Source organism: Phyllopteryx taeniolatus, chromosome 2, assembly GCF_024500385.1.
Source record: "Phyllopteryx taeniolatus isolate TA_2022b chromosome 2, UOR_Ptae_1.2, whole genome shotgun sequence".
In the NCBI taxonomy this organism is placed as follows: domain Eukaryota; kingdom Metazoa; phylum Chordata; class Actinopteri; order Syngnathiformes; family Syngnathidae; genus Phyllopteryx; species Phyllopteryx taeniolatus.
Genome location: NC_084503.1, coordinates 18,312,846 through 18,340,120, shown reverse-complemented (window position 1 = coordinate 18,340,120; position 27,275 = coordinate 18,312,846). Strand labels below are relative to the sequence as shown.

Below are 27,275 nucleotides of genomic sequence, written 5' to 3'. Positions count from 1 at the left end.
CTAATAATAATAATATAATAAACAATGCACAGTGCAAGAAAGATCATTTAAAAGTGGAAATGGAAAAGTCTTTAACCTGGACTTATAAACATTCACACTTGGGGCTGATTTTACTTCTATTGGCAACTTTTTACATTTGCGTGCAGGATAGCAGCTAAATGCTGCTTCACCATGTTTGCTTTAGACTCTGTGCTCATTATGTTTGGTTAAAAGTATACAAAGGTGTAAGGTCACAGATTTTTAAAATGTATCGGCATTACCACATAACTGGTAACCTTTCATTGCTCAGTGACTTTTCATACTGTGTTTTTATGTTTTCATATCTCAAAAGTATTTCTGTCAAACGGCTGTCTGTTGTCATATTAGAGCGGCTCCAACTACCGGAGACAAATTCCTTGTGTGGTTTTGCCATGGCAAATAAAGATGATTCTGATTCTGATTGTAAAATTGTGTGGACTGATGATTTTGAGGTAGAGGAGAAATCAACAAAAGTAACCCAATATTTCAGTCTCAGCAGTTCTTAAGGCATCTGCAGGAAAAACTTTACATGGTCAGACCTTTGATTTTATCTTTCCACCCAAAGTAGATAAGACTAGTGAAGGAACAATACTTGCACCTCTGAACAGAAAAATATCTGCTTTTGTAATACCATATTTTTTTATTAATTAACTCATTAGTTAATACAACAACTGTTGTGGATTGACAAGATTGGGTCTTTTGCAATTCTATTTCTGTGCAGAGAATAAGACCGCCTAATGGCGCTGAAAATATGGTTGTTGACTTTGTATGATGTGGCTTGCTCTATGAAGCACTGCTGATGTCTCGCACAGCTCCTCAAATGCTTAATTACACCAAAGCTGTCTGTCAACAATTGCTCCTCACACAACAGTGTATGATAAACATGTTCGCAATAGGCAGATGCAAATGCTCGTGTAATTCCGGAACAGCCGGATTCAATTACACTTCAAAGGAATGACATGGGTTCAACTACAGGGGTTCTGGTGAGCTGATGTAGAGTAACTGTCAATACACTGGGAAATGCTGGACTGGTGTTCGACACTGTTCCCTTTTTTTAAATTTTATTTATTTTTTTTAATTGTAAATTAGGCCAGACTCTATGAGATACAATCCCATTCAAAGGTTTTGGAACAGTGAGGCCAATTCTTTTTTTTTTTTTTTTTTGCTGTACACTGAAAACATTTGGGTTTTCCATCTAAAGATGAAAATGAGACCTACTCATCATTTGAACAAAAATATTGGAACATGTGACCGACAGGTGTCTATTGTTTCCTAGATGTGTCCTATTAAATGTATTACACAAAGAACATGTCACAAACTTGATGCAGTTATTGCAAGCAAAGGATTTGCAACTACTGTATTAAACAGGCATTTACTGTATTAAACAGGCATTTTTGGGGGCAGGTCCTCAACACCCCCCCCCCCCCCCCAAAAAAAAAAGAAAAGAAAGGAAAGAAAAAGAAAGGGGCACTCATCGCCAAAATTATTCATACAATTAAAAAAAAAACAGGACTGTATATTTAACTTGTGTATTTAATTCTGTTAACACAATCAACACAGTCAATAACAACTATAAACAAAGGCTGTAACTATTAACAAATGCCAGTTTTGTTTACAAACCCAATTCCAATTAAGTTGTGACGCTGTGTTAAACATAACTAAAAACAGAATACATCCATCCATTTTCTGAGCCGGTTCTCCTCATGCTGGAGCCTATCCCAGCTGTCATCGGGCAGGAGGCAGGGTACACCCTGAACTGGTTTGCCAGCCAATCGCAGGGCACATACAAACAAACAACCATTCACACTCACATTCACACCTACAGGCAATTTAGAGTCTCCAATTAATGCATGTTTTTGGGATGTGGGAGGAAACCGGAGTGCCCGGAGAAAACCCACGCAGGCACGGGGAGAACATGCAAACTCCACACAGGCGGGGCCGGGGATTGAACCTGGGTCCTCAGAACTGTCAGGCTGACGCACTAACCAGTCGGTCACCGTGCCGCAAAACAGAATATAATGATTTGCAAATCATGTTCAACCTATATTTAATTGAATACACTAAAAAGATATTTAATGTTCAAACTGTCCATCCATCCATTGTCTTCCGCTTATCTGAGGACGGGTCGCGGGGGCAGCAGCCTGAGCAGGGAAGCCCAGACTTCCCTCTTCCCAGCGACTTCCTCTAGTTCTTCCGAGGGGATACCGAGGCGTTCCCAGGTAAGCCGTGGACGTAGTCTTTCCAGCGTATCCTGGGTCGTCCCCGGGGTCTCCTCCTGGTGGGACGTGCCCGGAACACCTCACCAGGGAGGTGTCCAGGAGGCATCCTAAACAGATGCCCGAGCCACCTCATCTGGCTCCTCTCAATGCGGAGGAGCAGCGGCTCTACTCTGAGCCCCTCCCGGGTGACCGAGATTCTCACCCTATTTCTAAGGGACAGCCCGGACACCCTGCGGAGGAAAATCATTTCTGCTGCTTGTATCCGGGATCTTGTTCTTTCGGTCACGACCCACAGCACGTGACCATAGGTGAGGGTAGGAACGGAGATCGATCGGTAAATAGAGTGCTTCGCATTTCGGCTTAGCTCCTTTTTCACCACAATGGACCAATACAAAGTCTGCATCACTGCAGACGCTGCACTGATCTGCCTGTCGATCTCCCATTCCATTCTTCCCTCACTCGTGAACAAGACCCAAAGATACTTGAACTCCTCCACTTGGGGCAGGATCTCATCCCCGACCCGTAGAGGGCACTCCACCCTTTTCCGACTAAGGACCATGGTCTCAGATTTAGAGGTGCTGATTCTCATCCCAGCCGCTTCACACTCGGCTGCGAACCACTGCAGTGAGTGTTGGAGATCACGGCCTGATGAAGCCAACAGAACCACATCATCTGCAAAAAGCAGAGATGCAATACTGAGGCCACCAAACCAGACCCCCTCTACGCCTCGGCTGCACCTAGAAATTCTGTCCATAAAAGTCATGAACAGAATCGGTGACAAAGGACAGCCTTGGCGGAGTCCAACCCTCACTGGAAATGAGTCCAATTTACTGCCGGCAATGCGGACCAAACTCTGACTCCGGTCGTACAAGGACCGAACAGCCTGTATCAGGTGGTTCGGTACCCCATACTCCAGAAGCACTCAAGAAATTCCGACTGGACATAGTTGGGTTCACCTCAACACACAGCTTGGCCTCCAGTACCAGTCTTTTCGGGAAGGTTTGGAGTCTACTTCCACTCTTGCATTGCCCATGGTGAGAGACACTGAGCAGATGTCGGCATACTAATTGGCCCCCAGCTCGGTGCATTACGTGGACTACCCTCCAGTAGACAGGAGGGTAGTCTCCCTCGGCCTTCGGGTGGGGGGGCGGGTTCCTGAATGTTGTTTGTGCCTATCCACCAAACAGCAGTTCAGCATACCAACCCTTTTTGGACTTTCTGACAGCTTCGAGAACATTCTGGTCCACCATCTAGTGTCTCAGGAGGGAGTTCCTAAAGAGTCTGGATGTTGTCGGGCTATCCTGCTTGACACGCCTCTGCAACATCGCATGGACATTAAGAACAGTACCTCTGGATTGGCAGACCGGGGTTGTGGTCCCCAAGGGGGACCGGAGGGTGTGTTCCAACTATAGGGGATCACACTCCTCAGAAGGGTCCGTCAGGAAGTCGAATCTCAGATTCAGGAAGAGCAGTGTGATTATCGTCCTGGCCGTGGACCACAGTGGACCACCTCTATACCCTCAGCAGGGAAAACACGTTTTCAGTGGGAGTTGGACTCCGCCAAGGGTTCCCTTTTTCACTGATTCTGTTTGTTACCGTTACGGACAGAATTTCTAGGGGAAGCTGAGGTGTTGCGGGGGGCTGGTTTTTCAACGTCAGTATTATGGCTCTGCTTTTTGCGGATGATGTGGTTGTAATAGCTGCATCAAACCGTGATCTTCAACTCTCACTGGAACGGTTCACAGCTGAGTGTGAAGCAGCTGGGATGAGAATCAGCACCTCCAAATCTGAAACCATGGTCCTCAGTCAGAAAAGGGTGTAATAACCTCTCCGGGTCGAGGAAGAGATCCTGACCCAAGTAGAGGAGTTCGAGTATCTCGGGGGCTTGATCACGAGTGTTGGAAGAATAGAGCGGGAGATCGACAGGCAGATTGGGACAGCGTCTGCAGTGATGCAGACTCTGTATCGGTGTGTTTTGGTAAAGAAGGAGCTGAGCCAAAAGGCAAAGCTTTCAATTTACCGGTCGATCTACGTTCCTACCCTTACCTATGGTCATGAGCTGTGGGTTGTGACCAAAAGAACAAGATGGCGGATACAAGCGTCCAAAATGAGTGCCTCCGCAGGGTATCCGGGCTCTCCCTTAGATATAGGGTGAGAACCTTGGTCATCTGGGAGGGGGTGAGAGTCGAGCAGCTGCTATTCCGCATCGAGAGGAGCCAGATGAGGTCGCTCGGGCAGCTGGTTAGGATGCCTCCCGGACGCCTCCCTGGTGAGGTGTTCTGGGCCCGTCCCACCAGGAGAAGGCCCAGGAGACGACCCAGGACATGTTGGAAAGAGTATGTCACTCGGCTGGCCTGGGAACGCCTTCGGATACCCCCCGGAAGAGCTGGAGGAAGTAACTGGGCAGAAGGAAGCCCGGGCTTCCCTGCTAAAGCTACTGCCCTAAACCTATTGAGAAGGACTCAGCCAGCAAGAAAAAGAGAGGTTTTTCAGTTTTCCTGCTTTTGCCTTTGCCCTTCTTGTACCCTGAACTTTCCTGCAATACTGTGATTTATGCAATACTGTGACCTTTCCCAAGAGCAATGATCTCAATAGAAATTAAAACAAATTGAAAAAACATTTTTCTAATTTGGAGGCTCCACTCTCGTGAGTGTATGCAATGTTATTGAGAGAAAATAAGATGAAAATTACATGCTTTATGACAATATTAAAAAACTATATATGTACTGGTATGTTTTTCAGCACACAAATGGAGCTCCAGTCCGAACACAAAGAGTAATGTGAGGTTAAGTTGCAGGCAAATCAATAGAAATACAAAGACAAAAGATGCTTGGCATTCAAACGATAAATAATCGTTGGCTTGCAGTCATTGAGGGCTAGAATATGTCTGCTATGAGCACTAGCTAGCCGAAAAAACTCAGTTTCAGCTGTCAAAAAGCTTTTGGCAGTGTGCCTGTTTGTTTTGTGTGAGGAAAAATGCTATTATGTTCTCCTTTGCAATAGGAAAACTCATGTGGCGTTTGAAACAGAAATTGGCTCTTCCTCCAGTAAGCACAATTGGCTTTGGTATGTATGTCTATTTGGTTCAAATAACAATTTAAAGAAAATTTTACCAGTAACCACATTTACAGTCAACATGGAAGTATGTAGTCACTGATCACGACTATCTGCAGCACATATCATGAGAGTTAGTTATGGGGCCATGCTGGGAAAAAAAGAAAAAAATCCATCTGCTCAGCCACTTTAAGAGCAAAAATAGAATTGAACGAGTACAGCATGTAGTTATGCTACATTCACTCAGCAGGAATTAAATGAGTGAATGTATTAAATTGAATTGACCATTACAGCACTAAAGGACATGCTAACAGTCTCTCAAACAGCAGGTACTCTATAGAGAGGATTAAGCGGTATATTGAAGTGAAAAATGTAGCTGGAAAAAAATTAGCCTGGTGTTTATGCAAATTTTTTCACAATTTAAAACAGTTCAAATTTTCTTAGTAACATTTCAGAAGTACCCCAAGAACAAAAATTATAGATATGGATTATAGATATGTTTTTACAGCAAATATTTTGCCATCGGCCAATGAAAGCCAAGCTGTTCTTCATATTTCAATTGGGGAAGATGAGCGATCCAATCAGAGCAAAGCTTATTTACATATCGCATATTGCTGTCTCAACTGCCAGCTGTAAAAGACCAACTATAGAATAGCTTGAAAAAGGATTTTCTGGGTATTTTCAAAATTCTCCAGAAAATCCGATAAAAGGAATTCAAAGGTTATAAAAAATCTGATGGCATGGGACCTTTAATGCTAATACAATCGTCCCTCATCAAATCACAGTTCAGTTTTTGCGGTTTTACTGCATCGCCCATTTTTAAATTCATCCATCCATCCATTTTCTGTACCCCTTTTGCTCACTAGGATCGCGGGCGTGCTGAAGCCTATTCTAGCTATCTTCGGGCGTGAAGCTGGGTACACCCTGAACTGGTCACCAGCCAATCGCAGGGCACATATAAACAAACAACCATTCGCACTCACATTCATACCTACGGGCAATTTAGAGTCTTCAATCAACCTACCTCGCATGTTTTTGGGATGTGGGAGGAAACCGGCGAGTTGGAAAATCTATGTTTTATATATACCAAGTATTACTACTATTAGTTTTATACAACCTTCACATGCTTTATTGTTACATTGTAAGTACTAGCTCTGTGTTCATACTAATTGTTCCTATCTATGTTGTGACTACTAGCTTTTTCCCGGCTATACTGTGCATACTAATTGTTCCCAGCCATGTTATGACTACTAGCTGTTTTTCGATAAAGATAAGTTGAGTGCAGCTGGACAAAGACAATTGTTTTGCTTTCCTTCTCTGTCTCTCTCACTTCGATATAATCAAGGGGTTTTCTTTCTGGGCTTCAGTAAGGGGTGACAAGTCATAAGACTTACCTTTTCCTCTCTTTGCAAATACTTTTCTTTCTTTTTTGTAATACAACCCCAATTCCAATGAAGTTGGGACGTTGTGTTAAACATAAATAAAAACAGAATACAATGATTTGCAAATCATGTTAAACATATTTAATTGAATACACTACAAAGACAAGATATTTAATGTTCAAACTGATCAACTTTATTGTTTTTAGCAATTAATCATTAACTTAGAATTTGAGGGCTGCAACACGTTCCAAAAAAGCTGGGACAGGTGGCAAAAAAGACTGAGAAAGTTGAGGAATGCTCATCAAACACCTGTTTGGAACATCCCACAGGTGAACAGGCTAATTGGGAACAGGTGTGTGCCATGATTGGGTATAAAAGGAGCTTCACTGAATTGCTCAGTCATTCACAAGCAAAGATGGGGCGAGGTTCACCTCTTTGTGAACAAGTGCGTAAGAAAATAGTTGAGCAGTTTAAGGACAATGTTCATCAACGTAAAATTGCAAGGAATTTAGGGATTTCATCATCTACGGTCCATAATATCATCAAAAGGTTCAGAGAATCTGAAGAAATCACTGCATGTAAGCGGCAAGGCCGAAAACCAACATTGAATGCCCGTGACCTTCGATCCCTCAGGCGGCACTGCATCAAAAACCGACATCAATGTGTAAAGGATATCACCACATGGGCTCAGGAACACTTCAGAAAAACAATGTCACTAAATACAGTTCGGGGCTACATCCGTAAGTGCAATTTGAAACTCTACTATGCAAAGCAAAAGGCATTTATCAACAACACCCAGAAACGCCACCGGCTTCTCTGGGCCCGAGCTCATCTAAGATGGACTGATGCAAAATGGAAAACAGGTTGAACATGATTTTCAAATCATTGTATTCTGCTTTTATTTATGTTTAACACAATGTCCCAACTTCATTGGAACTGGGGTTTTGTCAGTTGTGGGGACTTCTGGAATTTAACCCACACAATGCATGTGGGACTAATATATATTTTAACACTGCAGCTCTGCTTTGACTACTGTTTCAAAGTGATTTTTTTTCACTCTGGACCTTTGTCAAGCCTAGCTGATTGTCAATGGTGGAGAAACTGTGTGGGGGTGTAATTATTAGCCCCGCTGTTTTGCAACACTGGGTTGATAGTCCAGAACAACTCAGTCAGACACAGTCAGAAATAGGCAGCTAACTAAAAATGTTGTTTGTTGTTTAATTTCGCACTTGATGGGTGGCCAGTAAATTTTCCAAAATACGTCCCCTTAAAATCTAATTTTAGCTAAATTCTTCCACTGTCAGCTGTCATTGTCTCTGGTGATGAAATACCTAACGTTCTCTGAGTTGCCACAAAGGTATGTTTGGAAGAAATGTGGAGGAAAAACATGCAAAAAAAAGAACATTGGAACATGTGGTGAATTAAATTGATGGATGAGTTGATAAATAAATGAGATAGCTGTCGTTATAACATAAATAAAAGGTGAATTGATAAATATTAATCAAACAAAAAGCTCTGCAAAGCAGCAGCTCAGCACTCAAAAACAATGTTCCAAATTGCAGACAAAACAAACAAACAAACACAGTGACTGCAGAATTTATAAACGGTAGCTACTGAATGGCTGTACTGCAATATAACAAAGTGACAAAGAAACCATGGCTGGAATACACACTGTGGGCCCTGTTTTCGTGAAGAGCATAAATCCGGCACAGCGGGAGGCATAAATGTGCACCAGAGGCGTGTTAGACTGGTGTCGGTAATTTCATGGATGGACGCTGTTTGGCGGATTTGTGGGTGGGCAGGCTGTGCCATTGTGCGAGTGTTTATAGCTGACTTAATTCGCTGCCAATTAAAGTGGCTCCTCTCATTCCCTTTAAATGTGTCACACTTACATGGAGACATCTCTGTGTGGAAGATGACAAAGCGTAATCACAGTGATCCATGCGTGAGTGGAGCATTGTCACTGCTCTAGCCATAGTGTGTCAACAGACAATATGAGCGGGCATACAGAATGAGCTGGTGATAACTGCTACTGACTTAAATATGTCTGCGGCTCCAGTGGACGGTTTGTGATATGGGCGGGCACTCAAATCAAAATGTTGACTAAATTCTTCTCTGCCAGTGGAACGCAGTTACCCAAACATATAACAACCAGTCATTTTATCTTCCACAAATCCACACTGGAGGTCAGGACATGCTGTCAATAATGTTCAGAGTGACACTCACACGAATAGGTTGTTTCACAAGCAACTGCAACAAAAATGTTTGGAAAAGGCCGAACAGTCACATCCTACATAAGCATATTGTAGATCATAAGTACAATTTGACATCGTATGGTGTGTATCCGTGTAAAATTTATTTTATGCTCGTACTTCATGGTATGCTGGTGATAGAATCATATGCATCACTTCACGTGAAGTGCTGCATTTTTACTCCTGGGTAACCACACATGACTGTTTGCACACAAAAAGAAGCACAACAACTTTCAAGAATTTAAAAATGGATGAGTCCTTTGTTTGCGCAATCTCTGTTGGTAAGCAAGGTGACTAATTGTCTTGAACAAGGACATATAGTGCATGTGCGTGTATGCTTGCAAACGTGTGATGTGCATATTGTGAATTAGAAACCTATCTGCTTGACTGTGTTAGTACATACTGTACAGTCCCAGACACGTTAATGCTCCAAAACCACATAATCCAATGTAGCTTTATGAGTTGCACTATAGCATGGAAGCGTAGGGCTTCATATTTCCACCCTTCCATATTTCCATCTCTCAAGCAGAAATCACGAGGCAGAAATAAGATAAGGAACAGAACATCACTTGTAACCTACTTGTTCTGTCCTGTTTGTGCAGAAGGGAGAGTGCGCAGAGGAGAGTGAACGAGAGAGAGAGAGAGAGAGAGAGAAGCGGTAAATCCGGATCTTCTTCCTTCATCTGCCTTCTATTCTGCTTTTGGAATAAAGTCATTCAAATGACATACGGCGCTTTGCCCTGAAAAGTTGGCAGCTGAGCAAGACTCCGAATGAGCCCGCCAGTTGTCTTATTTTGGAAGTTGCTCCAGATGAAGTGTTGCTTTTTTGCGCGCGCTATGGCATCGCGTGTCCATCGCCTTTTCGCTCACCTCCAGCTGGAGCTCCAGATGGACGAACAGCGATAAGAACAACGAGTGTGGACCAGACGACGACCTCGTGTGTTTGGACACCACGGCGTCGTTTCATGAAAAGCCCGTAGCTTTGATTTTGGAGGGTCTATTGAGGGCTGCGAGCACCGCTTTAGCGCCTCCGGAGCGCACCTGTCTGACTCAACCATGTTCTCCTGTGGGAAGTACTGCCTGCTTCTGGTCCTGCTCACCAAAAGTATCCTGGCCGACCCAGGAGTCTCAAACCAAGGTGAGAACACGTGTCCGGCACCTTATTGACAGCAAATGGTTTAAAGCTGGAATTAACTTCATTGAAACAGCAAAAACACGGGTCTAGCCTAATTTCACGGTACACGCGTTAAGCAGTCTAAAAAAATAAATAAAAACTAGTTTCCATTTTAGAGAAACCTACTGTATATACTGCAGTTCATATATAATGCTGTATGTTATATAATCCCACTGGGACTCGTGATTGCGTTTCACAATGAGATATGTTTCTCCTTCCATTCTACCACCACCGGTGAAGTCATATTTACCTACAGTAATACACAAAATTGTACTATATGCATACATGTGTATCTATATAAACAGGTGCATATTCATGCATTAAAATATTGTAGAAAAGCGAATTCCTATCATTAGTTCAATTCAAAAAGTGAATCTCATATACAGATACATTCAAGAAGTAGGAAAATACATGACAAATGATTTGCATTGTTTCTAACGTGATATTCTCATATCTTGAAATGGTTGATTTGAGTTTTCTTTTGTTGTCAGCTGTAGGCCTAATCATCAAAATAAAATACTAAATAAAATCAAGAAATTTCGTGAATCCAAGAGTTTCCAACAATATTCAAATGTATTGAGATGGACCTGTATATATACAGTATACTAGAAGAGACTGAAACTGAGCAGGTGGTAGAGGACGTTAATTGAGAAATATGGTTCATTAAGCATGGTAAAAATTAACCTTAAATGTTGCCCTCAAAATAATGTCTGCCTCACATTCAGAAGGTCAGGGTTCGAATCTCCATTAGAACATCTCCATGTGGCGTTTGCATGTTCTTGTGCTTGCGTGGGTGTTGTCCACTCACTCCATATCCTCTCCCAAAATCTTCATAGATTAATTGAGGACTCAATAGACCGTCTGTGATTGACTGGCGACCAGTCTAGGGTGTACCCTGCCTCTCGCCCAAAGTCAGATGGGATAAGCTCCCGCTCACTCGTGACCCCAATGAGGATATGCGGCGTAGAAGATGGATAGATGGGTAAATCTACCTGCAGTCGTAATCATCTTTGCTTTTATTAACTATTTTCAAGATGAATGTGCAAGATGAAGTGGTAGTTTGTCTCCACAAGCGTGCTCAGGGTTGAATTATGGCAAATGCTGTGACATTGTTCTCAAACTCTAAAGTCTTAGGGCAGAGAAACATTGTTCCAGTGACAGGGAGAGTGAGAGTAAATGGAAGCCTCTGGCAACTCACCTCTCGGGGTGCTTTGGACCTGCCATTTCCCACCTCTGTGCTTTTTTTGTTGATATCAGACATTTTGGCTTTGACTGTCCCAGAAGTATCGCTCACAAATTCACACCCAAGTACTAAAACATCAGGATTTGATCTCATCTTAGAGAGGTGGATTCTTAATATAACAAGACTTTCTGAAATATTTCCAGCTAAAATGGGCAGTGTGCGTCGCATATATCGTATGAGGAGAGATTGGATATCATAATAATGTTATCGACTCTGACTTATGCTCATAAGCCACACGGGTAAATGGTCGCCTTCATGTCAATCGCCTCTTGAAATCTTCCACTTCACACATTGACAGAGGTCAGTTTAATAATATTCTTCGTCGAGGGTCTGATGTTTAGGATACACATTTTCAAAGATGACAGACAGCCCCTTTCACTAGCCAAATGTCAGAGTCTCCTTCACTTTATCTTTGTGTGTGCATCGCTTTATGTAAGTGCTCCGAGTTTTCCCCACAGGATGCATGTCTGCCTGCTTGCCTGTCTGTACTGGAGACAGGCTTGAAGGGGACGGAAGGCATATGGGAGAAACTTGATAAAACTACAACGTGAGGAGTTTAAAATGCACTCACAAAGAGACAATACTGACTAGATGCAACGAGTCTGAAATACAAAGTAGGTGAGATGTATTTGGCAAAAAAATAAAAAAATAAAGAATTCAAGTAATTACTAAGTGGCTTGTAAATGGGAATATTGTGTAAATAGAATTTTTTTTAATTATTTTTTTTTCAAATCATGAGTTGACCCGATACAATTATTGAGCAGGATCGCCATAAACCAATATTTGTCCATTTAATATCTTGCCAAGCCATCAAAGGTCTTAGCGTTACCACCATATGGCACACTGACATGAAAGCTTTTATGGGGCAAAGAACGATATTAGGTAAATTAAACTTGATTAAAAATGGACACCTCACTGTCAGGTAGTACTAAAACATTACATATTGTTTTTGGGGCTTAATGTTAAAAATTTACAAATACTGATTCTTTTTTAATATAAGGTTCAATTTTAAAGCGCTGACTGGTAACTATATCTAGCTCTGTCATGTTATAATTAAAAAAATAATAAGAAGAATTTTGAGATAGTATTGAATTTTCTTCCAGTTTGATATTTGTAAATAAACAGGAACCAGTATTTCTATGTGTGAAGCATACTGTCAGTGAGGAACGGCTAAACAGTGAGTACAGATACAAAAAAAATTATTATTGTGTAGGGTGTTGTGTGTTTACAGTAAATGTATGATGCATCAGTAAATGAGTGATTGACCATACATAACCATTGATTGGTATTATAGTGTTTTTATGATTGAAAAAAAGTCCTTAGATGAGAAATTTGTACTACAATAAAAAGACCACTGTTTGAAACTAATATATACATTTTAAAAGCATATTCATAAATTCACTGTTCATCATATTTGCAGTAATTTCAGTACATAAAGTTACTAATTTGTTGGATTACTGTAATACTACATGAAAGTAAATACTGCAGTTTATCTCTTTTTAGAGTAAAATGCAATATCACTGTACCATTGTAAGCTAAATTAAAAGTATAATGACCTTTACGATCTAAAAAAAAATTACAGTAAATTCCCATTGTGTATTGTGGATGTTAATTATAAAAAACTGTATTCTCCGTCAAAAGTTCTAACCCAAGCATTTTTCTGCCCATTTTCCTTTCGTAAAAAGACGGCCTACTGCTGTAGATACAGTTGCAGCTGCAGCTCTTAAATTAGATCATATTATGTTTGCGAGCAATCAGAATTTGGCCAACAACAGCAAACATCTGGTGGTGCCGAGTGCCGACATCTGCTTCGTCCACATTTCATTGCTTCTTTGTGAAGTTTTTATGCAAGATATGTTACGTTACGTTATATGTGTTTATTTACAGTAATATACATAATATAAAATAAAATCATAACTTAACATAACAGAGGGACAAAAAAAGAAAGACATACACAAATTATTGGGTCGAAACGCTCCATCGAGGTGGTGCGCATGCTGCATTGAAAATGTAATATGTATTTAACTATGATTAAAAGTGCCTTAGACGCAGAGAATTGTCAAAAATATTGTGATGAGATAAAAAAAAACTGAAGTAGTTAGGGGGTCCAATCCAGTCATTTATTTTTCAGAGGTATACCTTTTGTTCTTACAGCTCGATTTTCATAGCAGAGGGCTGTAGGGTGGATACACAATAGGTTTACAGTCTTCCTACTATATACTATATACCTCCTGATATGATATAAAATATGTCTAGTTGTGTGTTTATTCTAGATTGTTTTTTGACCAATGTAGTTGGGGAAGTCCGTTGAACAAACAGGCATGGTCAGAGCAGATCAATGCCAGAGTTCAATGATCATTATCAGCGAGTGTTTCTCACAGTTTGTGAGAAGCTGACTGCTCCCCATTATCTTAGTATTTAGGGAGCCCAAATCCCTCCACTGTTATTTGAATTGACTGATAGCTCTTAAAGAATAGGGTCATTGTAGTATAAAGGATGTAATTGATTGGAAGAGGTAAATAAATTAGGTGAGTGTTACCATCTTAATTGCATTGCTTTTTCCTGGCTTGAACATGGGTGAGTAGAAGTTTGCCTCATTCTGAGAACAAACATTTGCAACATTCATGCCCCCTGCATTTTTCCGTCTTCTTTCCTGATCTCCCTCTGGGAATGAAAGCTGGTCCGGAAACCTTTTTTGCTGTTCTTTGTTGTCTGTTGTTGTGGCCTTCCTACAGTATCAGTATACAGTAGAGTTGTTTGTGGAAACATTTGAGCAAGGACGTTTGACATTGTCGATCCCTGAACACAACAGTCGACATTGCATGCTGCACAATCTAATGAGATTCAATACAAAAATGTTATCTTAATGTTTTGAATGGCACTCTTATAGTGGTGTCGATTTAGGAATACAGTATGAATATCTTTATTATTGTCGGTTGTAGTGGTGTAAAACTGCACTGAACAATACTGGGGATGTTTCTAATGTTTGCCCCTTTCATAAAGTCAGATTAGGTTACCAAAATACTAACAATATCTGTCAGTATACTCACTGCATCTAATGGACACAATAATGAATGCATTGCTAATATCAACTAAAATAGTCAATCTCATAAATTGTGCGGATGGACCTAAAATTGTGGCTGATGAAGGTAACAGCTATTAAGTATTCATGCACGAATGCACAAATCACAATGAAGTGTGACATGAACTGTGCATCAACACATACATCAACATATAAAGAAAGAAAGCTAGTGAAGCTGTTGAAATATTTCTTTTGTGTGTGTTTAAGGCATGGTGTGGTATTATTTGGATAATCAGGCTCATGTTTCCCGTGGCCACAGCAGCCTTGTTTGCCTGAAATATGCATCATGGTGCGAAGTGGATTTTGGCCTTTTTCTCTAAGCTCTGAAGGCTCAAAGGTGCACCACGTTTCAGCCAGTGGTCTACGCCAGATGCCAGTATGTTCCCTCTTGGCGCGTCACATTCCGATGGTGTGCCTCATGTTTGTCATGTTCTGTCAAGGTTTTTTTTGGATGAAACGTGGACGCCCGGCAGCTTTTTAGCATGTTTGTGGCCTCGGAAGAGTCGAACAAACCTACCCGTCTCGAGTCATTGGGGACACACACTTTGGTCCAATAAATGTTTAATATTAGTTTTCTGTCAACAACTAATTTACTCATCCATTCCTTGTACCAAAACATGTAAAAGAGCCCGTTATTCACATACACAACGCACAGTGCGCTCTCATTGCTAGAAAACACTGTCTGTCTGTCTCGCTTCCGCCCTATATTGTATTACGTACTGTCAGGTACCTCATTCTTCACTTTAAAAATCTTGATGGGAATCTACGACAATCATGACTTGTCATGTTTTCCCATCCCTTGTCCCCATTCTGTTCCTGTTTTTTGATCGATTGATCGATCGATCAATAAATAAATCAATCAATCAACATTGAATCATATTTTAAAACCATCCATCCATCCATTTTCCGAACCGCTTATCCTCACTCGGCAATGATACCAAAATAAATGGTACAGAGATGTGATGATAGATGCTTTCAAGCAGTCGAATCTTGTTTTCTTGTGAGTTAAAGGTACAGGTTTACACCATGTGGAAAGTTTCTGTATTTTATATTTATTTTATATTTATGAAGTCATCTCTTGAGTTTTAATTCTGACAATATACAGTACCTACCTCTGGAGTATTCTTGACTTATTTCGATGTTGTGAAGGGATCTAAAGCCAACAGAGTCAGCTTTTCACCTGCTGAAGACAAGGCGAAGGCAGGCCAAAGCCCACAAATCAGCAGAAACTGAATGTGGACGCAGTGACGGCAGACGCAGACTGCAGCCTTGTCAGTGACCGCAAAGGATATCATCCAAGTATTAAAAAGCATAGTATATATAGTATATAACAGTGTATTTAAAATTATGCCAAATGTCCAAATATGTTTGAGCCACTGAAAATACATCCTATATAAAATCATTGTAAATCCTGAATAGTCAGTTCAATATTTTTGAAACCTTTGATTCTACACATCAATAACATTTCAATTACCTGTCACTGGGATTATTTGATGTAATGCATCAAAAATGAAATATAATATACATAAATCTGTGTCCGTTTGTAAACTGTAAGGGTAGAATGACTTCATCTTTTTTGTAGTTAAGTCAAGGTCGAGTAATCCATGACGTTATTGATATCTTTTTCAGTCTAAACTCGCTGTGCAATTTAAAAAAAATAAAAATAAAAACTTGTGGGTGCCTCAAAAGTCCAAATGCAAGTTCGCTCACTCTCCCTGCCGTCCCTGCACAGATCCAATCACATTCAATCACTCGCTCATCCAATCCCGTTCAGATACCTAGTCGGAATTTCTACATGTCTAACACCAATTAATGTGACAAAACTATAGGGTCGCTACTTGCTGCAGTAGATAAGAATAGTATATATTGTAGTTTAAAAAAAAGGAAATGGTTTTCAATAATGAGTTGTAGCAAAGAGTCAGTTTTGTTACATGGATTGTTGCAAGCGTTGTATAAGATGTGACTGTCTTTGAGACCCTGAAGATCCCAAGCACACAAATCTGACTGTAGAGAGGACCACCACACTAACTGTTCTTTTTTCGAATAAAGGGGTTATTGATCGACCATAGCTTGTTTCTGTTTCATTTTGTAAGCAGGCGCTACAGTATACGTGAGTGGCGAATAGTCGACATTAAGCTATAACCTTCATTGCACAGTGGCAAATTCGATGTGTCGTCTAGCCAGTTCAACTCCTCGAAACTGTATCACACATTTGTTGAGTTGAGTAAGACAATCTCACAAACGCAAATCTGCCCTTTCAGTCATCCATTATTTCCTGGTTTGGAGGATACTTGACAGGAATAAAGATTTTATGTTTATGTCTAGATTATGGTCTGACTATACTGTATTTAGATTGCTGTGGAAGAGATAGTGATCAAGACATTGATGGGACTTCAAGTAAAACAAATGAGATGCCATCAAACATTGCACAAAGCATTGTATGGGAAAATATTGGTCCTTTTGGCCTGTGACATGGCCACCCTGTCATCATAAATCAGCCTTATTTAAGTGCAGAGAATACGTGCTGGCGGGGTTTTTCCTAAATTTTAACTGCTTCATTGACTCTCAGGTTTATGATGTCCACCACTGAAGTGGGACTAGTTTTATTGATAGAGTGGAATTAACTGTCTGTGTAGAGACAAAGGAAATTGCACATTCATCATTTCAAATTGGCTCACAGGGTTTAACCAGATAATGACTCTCTTCTAACCTGAACCGTGACCAGAGAGGAGAGCTCGAGATTATTCTTGTTTGTACTCATGCAGAGAGAAAAAATAAATTGTTAAAACAACTCTGACTACCAAGTACTAACACATAGATCGGTTTACTGTTGAACACATTAATGAGGACATATTGTAAACACATTTGGGTTAAGGGGATGGAGCGACTGTATGGTTAATATGAGATTCTCCCTCGTTTTTGACAAATTAAGTGAAAATGTGCATCATGTGTTTCATTGGACAAACAACAAAAAATTTTTTAGGTCAAATCACAGGGTAATTACAATCTCAATTGCACTCTTATTTTCCGATGGGACAGCTGATTGTTTTTGGTTTTGGTCCCAAGAGGAAGAACAATAAAACTACCCATATATAATACAGTATAAAAGACAGAGTCAATATAGTACTTTATGCTAGCAGTACAGTCAAGTCAAGAGCTGTTCGAACTTTGACCACTAATGTCAGATATCATACCAACAGCAGCAGGACATTTGCTCAGCAAAGAGAAATAATAACCTCAGAATTAATAATTCACAATTACAAGTGGTACAAACCTCACCAGGAACCGCTGCAACTAAAAATTCATGAGGTTCTGCCTCTGCTACAAAACCTACCTACAAGTCTGAAGACGATCGAATCTGACTCTGTGTAGCAACGAGAAGGAGACGAGTAACTGTCTTCTGACGTGTTGTTTAATTATTACCATGATATGCAGTAATTAATTTAAATTAAAACTAAAACACTTGGAGCTTTAAAATATAAAAACACAGACCATGGTCCCAAGTAAAACAGTTATAAAAAATGCTCTAAAGGCAATTTAGTATGAAAGTGTACACACATTAGTCAATTTTGTTCATAACCATTCTTTTTTTCAAAATCAACATTACAGCAACTTCTGTACAACATCATAGTGACAACCTCCTTCAACAGACATGCGGCAGAAGACATCCCCAGTCATAAGGATAATTGAAAATGCATAATTAAAAAAAAAAAAAAAAAAAACGTATCTGTGTGAGTATTGGATGTCAAGGATGGGACTTTCAGATGATTGCAAAAGCCTAATTTGCGAATACCATTTGCAGCAATGACCGGAGAGAAATTGGATGTTTCTAATTTGCAGTAATTGTCACTGTAAATGGTTAAAAAGATACAATCTCAATCTGCTTTGCTAGTTTGGATTTTAGAAGCCTTTTGTCTAAGCATGGATTGCATACCCATTCCAGAGTGGCTCGATACATTTCATAATGACGTGAACAGATTTATTTTTAGGGGAACGACTTCTGCTGCATCTCACTCAGACACAAGTGGTGTCTTTCTGCAGTCTTCCACCGCAGACGGCAGTGAAATGTCTTTTTCAGTCACATTTGTCTGCTTAGATTACATTTTATTGGAAAAGTCACATCAGATTAAAAATGTGTCTTTAAATTAACAATATAATCTGTGGCTACTAGAGGTGGGACCAAGTCGTTGGCTTTCCGAGTCTCAAGTCTTTACCATTAAATCCGGAGTCAAGTCCCAAGGCGAGACAGGCAAGTCCTGAGTCCTTCACTTTCAGTTTCGAGTCGTTTTGAGTCATTTTAACAACAAAGTAATAACATATTTGAATATAATTAATATTTATATATTTAATTTATATATACTTATATATTTAATATCTATTTAAAAGCCATTAATTTATCAAAACAAATTTGATAAACAAGTGCATTGAACCTTTATAAGAAAGCTAGGGGGCTGATCAAACTTTTTGCACCTTCAAAGCCGATCGTCAATACGGGTGAGGAACGTTGGTGGGGTGGGCGTGGTGGGGCTTAAGTTTTTCCCCTTCAAAACCGATCGACAATACGTATTCAGTTATTCTATGAAAATGATATGCTATGACTTACTTTTTCTCACTTTATTTCTGAAGTTTCATTAAACAGACCTGGCACAAAATGAGAATTTGCATCCAGTAGTGCTCCAATTAGTAATCGAGTTTCCTACTGACAGTTTTTTGGAATAATCAAGTAATCGGATAAAATATATTTTTGTTTGATAAAAGAGAAATTATGAATACACGCGTCAAAATGAGACATTTCGCTTAATAATGAATGAGCAATTGGTTTCCTCTTTTGGATAATCAACAGTATTTTTCTTAAATTCACATTGTGCATATAGCAGGAAACTGCATTTTCTTGTCTAAAAACATTTCTAGTGAGGCAATTTCAAACACAAATAAAAAATACAAACATTTAAGTTAAAACAAAAACAAAAACATAAGGCATTAATAAAAAAAAAAAAAAGGAACACAGGTTTGTCATCGGCGGCAAGGTGGCCGACTGGTTAGAGCCTCACAGTTCTGAGGACCCGGGTTCAATCCCCGGCCCCGCCTGTGTGGAGTTTGCATGTTCTCCCCGTGCCTGCGTGGGTTTTCTCCGGGTACTCCGGTTTCCTCCCACATCCCAAAAACATGCATGAATTGGAGACTCTAAATTGCCCGTAGGCGTGAGTGCGAATGGTTGTTTGTTCCTATGTGCCCTGCGATTGGCTGGCAACCAGTTCAGGGTGTACCCCGCCTCCTGCCCGATGACAGCTGGGATAGGCTCCAGCACGGCCGCGACCCTAGTGAGGAGAAGCGGCTCAGAAAATGGATGGATGGATGGAGGTTTGTCATCTTGTTTCAAAGGCACAATTTTACCCAACTGCGGTATCTCAGTCAGAACACTAGGGGGCACTGCGTAAAAATATGTCAAAAATAGGCGAAAAAGAAAAAACAAAGAATGTTCCTTCATGTCGAATAGATGGTAGCTGTGTGGTGATCGGTAAATGCTGCTAAAGCTAACGAAAACAAGCATACGTGATTCAAGATGCGCGATTCCTACAATGCAATTGGGATTGTAATTTTTTTGTTGTTGCAATAATTAACGTCCTTGTTGACTCATTGTCGTTGTCGTTTCTGTGGATGTTACCATTACTTTGTGGATGTGCATGTGTGCATGTGTACATGTGTACCTTACGTAACTGCCACATTTATTTCTGATTTATAGTGCACTGTGCATTCCCTCCCCCCACCCCCACCCCCCCCCCAATAAAACCATTGCTTTAAGTCGTGTCTGAAAGAGTGACCTCCTGGTCAATTCCTCATCTTCAATCAACATTGTCCCAGATTATCGTACGACTCGTCACTTTAAACCGCATACACTCCTTGAAGTCTCGACGCCCTTTGCACAATGGTTATTGCACCGGACTATTGCAATATTAGTCATTCGAACTGCTCTAAGTGCTAGAGTACTCTGCATCTTTTTGCACAATTGTCAAAAAAATGTTTTTTAAATGTACCGGCATTACCAGATAACTAGCAACCCTTTACTGCTCAGCGACTGTTTGTTTTTTTGTCAATGTCTTTATGTCTCAAAAGTGTTCTCTGTCAATTGACTGTCTGTTGTCGTACTAGAGCGGCTCCAACTACCGGAGACAAATTCCTTGTGTGTTTTTTGGACATACTTAGCAAATAAAGATGATTCTGATCTTGAACATGCCCAACAGGGTGTTAGCTGTTAAAAGTAACTACAGGCTATAATTCAGCTTGAGTATGGTGGGACACTTGCGTGATAGGCCTATCTGAGAACATCAACTTTATGGTTACATTATTCTGAAATTCCTGCAATAAAATAACCATTGACATTTTTTTAGCCATTGAGACAGAGCTGCAGTGTTTGTTTTTCAATATCATGGTAGAGGTCTTTTCAAGTCAAGGGCTCGAGTCGGAGTGAAGTCACGAGTCAATGCTGTTCATCAAATTCATGACTTGAGTCTTACTTGAATCCAAATCATGTGACTCGAGTCCACAACTCTGGTGGTTACCACAGCTAATACTGAACGAGAGCTGGGGTACATTGAGTCATAATTGAACCTGTCCTATTCATAAAATATTAATATTAGTCCTTGTGATTGGATATTGTAGTGGCTTGAAAATGTCTTTCATCCTTCAATCTTTCAAATTTTTCTTATCCAATTTGGAACAATCCCCCTTGACCTCGTCACAGGACAGTTCTTATCTTCCTGACTTTCCCTTAGATGGAAGCCAGGTGTCTATTAGAGCTGTGTTGTCCTAGACCTTCCAAAGAGCTGTTATTTCACACTTGGTAGAATCTGTTAAGGCCGGTACAACTCTGCTGCTCATTGACAGCTTGATAAGTATTGTCTGTTCTCTTCCCATTTTGTTGTTTCCATTTCTCTTTAACTTCTCCGTCCAACCTCTTTCACGCCCACCCTCTTCATTCTTTGCCGCACTTCTGCCCCTCACTGTGTTTGTGCCGCCCTGCTCTTGCTCTTTCCTCTCCATTTTACATGACTTTCTGTGCTCTTTCCAGTGATTCTTTTGGACACCACAGCAGTACTGGGGGAACTGGACTGGAAGACCTATCCTGTCAATGGGGTGAGTGACATTAGCAATGAGAAGAGTGAAATTTGTATTGAAAGCCTTTACCCTCAATAGGCTATAACCAACTGATAAATCTAGATGACTAACTGCAAAAAACCTCCCCCTTTTGATGTCAATTGATGGCCTGTAAACAAACAAATACTGTTGCATCTGATGGTCATCTGAACTTGCATTGTGATTTGTATATCAAGAGGAAACAAAATATCCAGACATCAAGGTGCCCCCCCAGCAATGATTTAGAATGATGAAACATTTGCAGAATATCACGTCATGTCATCCATCTCTGAATAGCAGAGCTTATGAAGCAAAATCCATTAAATAGTGATGCAACGCAACAGCCAAACAGCCAGACAGCTTAGAGATTCAGCTGATTCAGAAGATATTGCAGAGTTGATGACTATTATTTTCCAGTATAATGTTCTCATCTCATGTATACTTATAAATCTAATATACACACGGACAGTGTAATTATATCAAACACAAAGGTTTTAGCAAACATTCTAAATTTAAAAAGACAACTATAATGGGGCGGCACGGAGCGAGACTGGTTAGCACATAAGCCTCACAGTTCTGAGGACCGGGGTTCAAATCCCGGCCCTGCTTGTGTGGAGTTTGCATGTTCTCCCCGTGCCTGTGTGGGGTTTCTCCAGGTACTCCGGTTTCCTCCTACATCCCAAAAAACATGCATGGTAGGTTAATTGAAGACTCTAAATTGCCCGTAGGTGCGAATGGTTGTTTGTTTATGTCCCCTGCGATTGGCTGGTGACCAGTTCAGGGTGTAACCCGCCTCTCGCCCAACGATAGCTGGGATAGGCTCCAGCACGCCCGTGACCCGCGTGAGGATAAGCGGAACGGAAGATGAATGAATGAATCAACTACAATGGCACTCAGTAAAGCCAGGCTAAACTGTTAACAAAATAACGAAATAATTTTTATGTAGTAGAACTTCAGTTTACGAATGACCAGGATAATGTTTTTGAAGAAAAGTTATCTTGGTTCACGCACTATTTTTGTTCACTAACAGTCTTCCGTTGAATGTTCAGTTGTGCCTTTTCTTGCACTGCATAAACATTATTGGATCCTTGCGTCACATATTGCAGGTATCTTTTATTTTTATTTTATTTTGCTAATTAGTAGTTATGCACTGAAATAAAAATTCTTGACCAAAACTGAAAATCGAAAATGAGGAAACCAAGGCCCAAAACTGAAAACCGAAACACGGAAATAAATTACAGTTGCATTTATAGCTATGACTGCAGAGCTGCCAAATTCATTTCCAGAACAATTTTTCTTAATTTCCATATTTTTAAAATTACATCAAGAACATTAGCGTTGGCCAGTTATTGCAGTATATTATGTAATAAGATAAAAGTAATTCTGTTCAATAGTAGTACTTAATCATTACTCTAATCGCAATCATTAATAAATTACGGCTTCAAGTTTTGTTATTTTAATGTATTTAAAATGCCTCTACTTTGCAATGGTGGACGGATTTGCAACCAAATGTCTTCTCTTGCATACTATTTTTCTATTTCCTGTATCCACTATTTTTCCTGAAACGATGCAAATTTACACTTTGTGGTTTTCTTATATTCTAAATATATATTATATTAATGTACTTTTAAATTTATAGGCCCATTTTCTCAAGTGACGTAGTGGACTAGCGGAGACGTACCAATTAATTTCCGGTTCCTGATTCCTGCCCCTGTGTGGCTGTCCAGCATTGTTGTGTATTACAGCATTCTAGACACTTTTTAATTTGTCTGCTCCTTTGCTCTTCAAAGTTGTTTACCCTGCATGGTTCCAGCCACACCTACGTATGTTTCAAGTGCAGTACCACCCAATCAATTATTTTGGTGTTTTGCGACTTCATGTCACGATTAACATGGCGTCCACGTCTTCTGTTAATTACTCCTCATCCTCCCTGATACATGTCCTAAGTGAAGCTTATTCACTGCCACAGAGGTGAAGATTATGCTACATTGACACTACATTGATGCAGAGGGAATTTTCGCCTCTGCAGCTTTGCATCGCATTTAGCCCCGTTAGCTGTAGCTCATAGTTAGATGGAGCAGCTCAAAATAGCATGCAACAAGCATTCCACCCTTAGTACCCGAACAGCAGAAAGCATCAAGGTTGGGTGACTGTTCAATGTGTCATGAACGGAACAAAGGACAGGACCCAAAATGCACGACTAATTCAAATGGACAGCTTCAAAAAGAGAGGTTTAATAAACAGGCAGAGGTCAGTACACAGGCAGGCAATAGTATCACAAAAATGTGAGGCAAAAATGCAAGGTCAATAATCAGAACAGGGTCTAGTCTTACTATGAGTCGGTGACGTGGAAACAAGGTACAACAAACTGGCGACCAGAAAGAATCAGACACGAGGTTAAATGCATGGGGTAATTAGGGTAAACGAGGCACAGGTGGGGAAGATGCTCTCAGGAGCAGATGTGTACGAGACAGGGTGAAGACAACAACCATAACACACACCCATGACAGGTCTACCCATTTTTTCATCTGCAGTTATTTTTAAAGTGCTCTGCAGATAAAATTTAGTTGAGCTGAGTGTTAGCAAGTATGTTTCCCAGTAAATCCCATTCCCAGTTTTGCATTTTACCATGCTGTATTTCACTGTGGGATTACACTGCCTTATTTGCATTCACTATGGATAACTGTAGCCCAAAATGGCCGCCACATCCCACAATGCTTCACAGTTCTCAGAGCATACAGTACTGTTTCCAAAAAAACCTAAGACATTGCATAGTGATTTGATAGGGAACACACCAGATTATTTCTTCCTAATAAACTAAAAAACTTTAAAATTATTTCAGTATTGTGCTGTATTTGTTTTTAACGACACACTCATAAAAAACAAGGTAAACATAAATTTGTCCTGTATGGTATTGTAGAAAAGATAAACAACAATAGTAAAATCATGTAACCATACCCAGAAACTGAACTCTCTTATAATTTAATGGATTCTTCTTCGGCTTGCAGGTGTTCCTAATGACTTAACTATACTTTACTATATAAATTTATTTACAGTATATTTAGGAGAATTTAGGACATAATATATTCCAAATCACTGTTTCTATGAAAACATTACAGTGAGCATTTTGCACTGTAGCGTGAATAATAGCAAAGGCCTTTTATTGAAATGAGCACAATTGTAACATAAGCCATTTTATTAAGCAAAGTGTGAGATTTGTTGTTGCATTCACTTACCTACAATATATAAATCACACTTATCCTCAAACGTACTATAAACATGATTATAAAAACAATACTCTGTACATGTTTGAAACATAAAAACATAATGAAAGCATTGGCATGTAGATCTTTGTTCAGTAGGCTTGCAAAGAGCTCAGCTTTATGAGAAATCGCAGTTGATTTCATTCTTATAAATGTATCAGATGAAATTGTGCCACAATCAGCATGGAGCAGCAGTCATTTTTCTAGAATGTCAGGCCTAATTTAGAACATGAAATGATAGCTGAACATTTTGTGCTCTTGGCTGTTATTAAAAAAAGTATTACCGTAAATCCTTTGCAGCAAAGCCAATATAAAGCAAAAACATACAGAAAAAGTATGTGGCCAAATACTGTTCCCATCTTGGAAAAACATCTCCCAAGAAAAAAGGAGGTTTCGCTGTGGGATAACATTGGCTGTAATTGGTTGACCAATAACACAAAACGTCACCACGCAGATTCACATCAAATCAATAATTCATCACAACTGCAGAGATTTTACGTTATTTTCATAATGCTTCTCTTTGTTTTGCCTGTAGGGAGAAGATGACAAATTGGGCAGTTGTAATTTAAATCTCACTGCTGTTTGCCAGGTTGACTTTCTCCACTGTTGTTATTGATATAACCACTGTGTGTGTATGCATTTTGTGTGTGTGTGTGTGTTAAGATGAATATGCATATTAATTCATACAGTACGTAGCGTTTTATCAATTAAATGTCTAACATCTTAATCAAGTTTTGCATAGTTAGGCTTTTGATTCATAATCTGTCAAAGTTCACATTTTATGCCTTTCTTGCCATAATAGTAATGCTACTCACATTATCACAACACCAGTGTAATTGCAGTGCAAGGATAACTCATGACCACAATAATAATGAAATACTGTATGTTTTTGGCTGTTGATTAGGTTGAACATGAATAACTTGAAATCATTTAAAGACCGTTATCACTAGACTTTACACGATCAGGATTTTTGGGGCCGATCAGTGAGTTTAAAAAAACTATCACCGATCCGATCACAAGATGGAGGAATGTGTCTATTTAAATGATCTGTTCATTTACTGTATATTCTTGTGTACCTAATTGCTCCAAAAAGTATATTTACAATAAATAATGTATCTTTGTTCCTATATTTATGCCAGTGAGGCATAGTAACAGACAGAACAAATGAATGGTCTTCTATTAGATGGCAGGAAGTAAATACAGTAATTAATGTATCCACTTTTTGTGACATTTTTGTTTGTTGGTGTGCCGTGAGATTTTTCAATTGTAAAATATGTTCCTTGACTCCATAAAGGTTGGAAATCACTGCTCTAGTCAGATTGTATATTCTAATCAGTCAAGTCAAACCAACATTACAACATGACAGAAATAATGGGTGCTAACTTACTGTAATTAAATTACTTCATCCATCCATCCATCCATTTTCTGAGCCGCTTATCCTCACTAGGGTCGCGGGAGTGCTGGCGATTATCCCAGCTATCAACGGGCAGGAGGCGGGGTACACCCTGAACCGGTTGCCAGCCAATTGCAGGGCACATTTAAACAAACAACCATTCACACTCACATTCACGCCTACAGGCAATTTAGTGTCTTCAATCAACCTACCACGCATGTTTTTGAGATGCGGGAGGAAACCGGAGTGCCCTGAGAAAACCCACGCAGGCATGGGGAGAACATGCAAACTCCACACAGGTTGGGCCGGGGATTGAACCCTGGTCCTCAGAACTGTGAGGCAGACGCTCTAACCATTCGTCCACCGTACCGGCTAAATTACTTTATTTTTAATTAAATTACTTCACCCACACCGAAACTTTAGAGCATGGTTCGACAGAACAGAACATATTTACGTACAACTGTTCATGCAACCACTAGCTTGCTAGGCTACATGACATTGTATTGCCTGCTTGTGAGCCGTATCGTACAGTCGGCTCGTGCCACTCTTGTTGTCGTCGCCACGGTAACGAGTGTATCCGGTCGCATTTGAGTTGACAAGATAAAGCCCAATGATTGTAAAAAAGGGGATGCGGTGGTATCGGAATCCCAGCTGTCATCGGGCAGGAGGCGGGGTACACCCTGAACTGCTTGCCAGCCAATTGCAGGGCACATAGAAACAAACAACCATTCGCACTCACAGCCATGCCTACGGGCAATTTAGAGTCTCCAATTAATGCATGTTTTTTTTGGGGATGTGGGAGGAAACCGTAGTGCCCGGAGAAAACCCACGCAGGCACGGGGGAGAACATGCAAATTCCACACAGGCGGGGACGGGGATTGAACCCCGCACCTCAGATCTGTGAGGCTGACGGTCTAACCAGTCGGCCACCGTGCCGCCTGGTATCGGAATACAAGATTTTATTGCAGTAGTCTGACATAGTGCAATCGTGAAAGCAAATTTGTCGTGTAGTCTGATCCACGTATTACATGTTGTCTGTCTCAGACGTGTTGTCTGTCCCA

The 27,275-nt window shown here is 40.2% G+C and overlaps 1 protein-coding gene across 5 annotated transcripts in view; it reads left to right on the top strand.

The window, feature by feature from the left end:
- The first annotated feature begins 9,544 nt into the window (after nt 1–9,544).
- Nucleotides 9,545–27,275, top strand: part of LOC133472577 (ephrin type-A receptor 6-like) — an 80,243-nt gene continuing 62,512 nt past the window's right edge. For 2 of the 5 annotated variants that reach the window (XM_061763665.1, XM_061763670.1), the window contains exons 1-2: nt 9,545–10,063; nt 21,494–21,558. In XM_061763665.1, coding sequence (XP_061619649.1) covers nt 9,982–10,063; nt 21,494–21,558 — 147 coding nt within the window. In that variant the 5' untranslated portion in view covers nt 9,545–9,981. The remainder of the gene's footprint in view (nt 10,064–21,493; nt 21,559–27,275) is intronic. The other 3 variants (XM_061763650.1, XM_061763642.1, XM_061763657.1) reach the window with 2 other exon arrangements.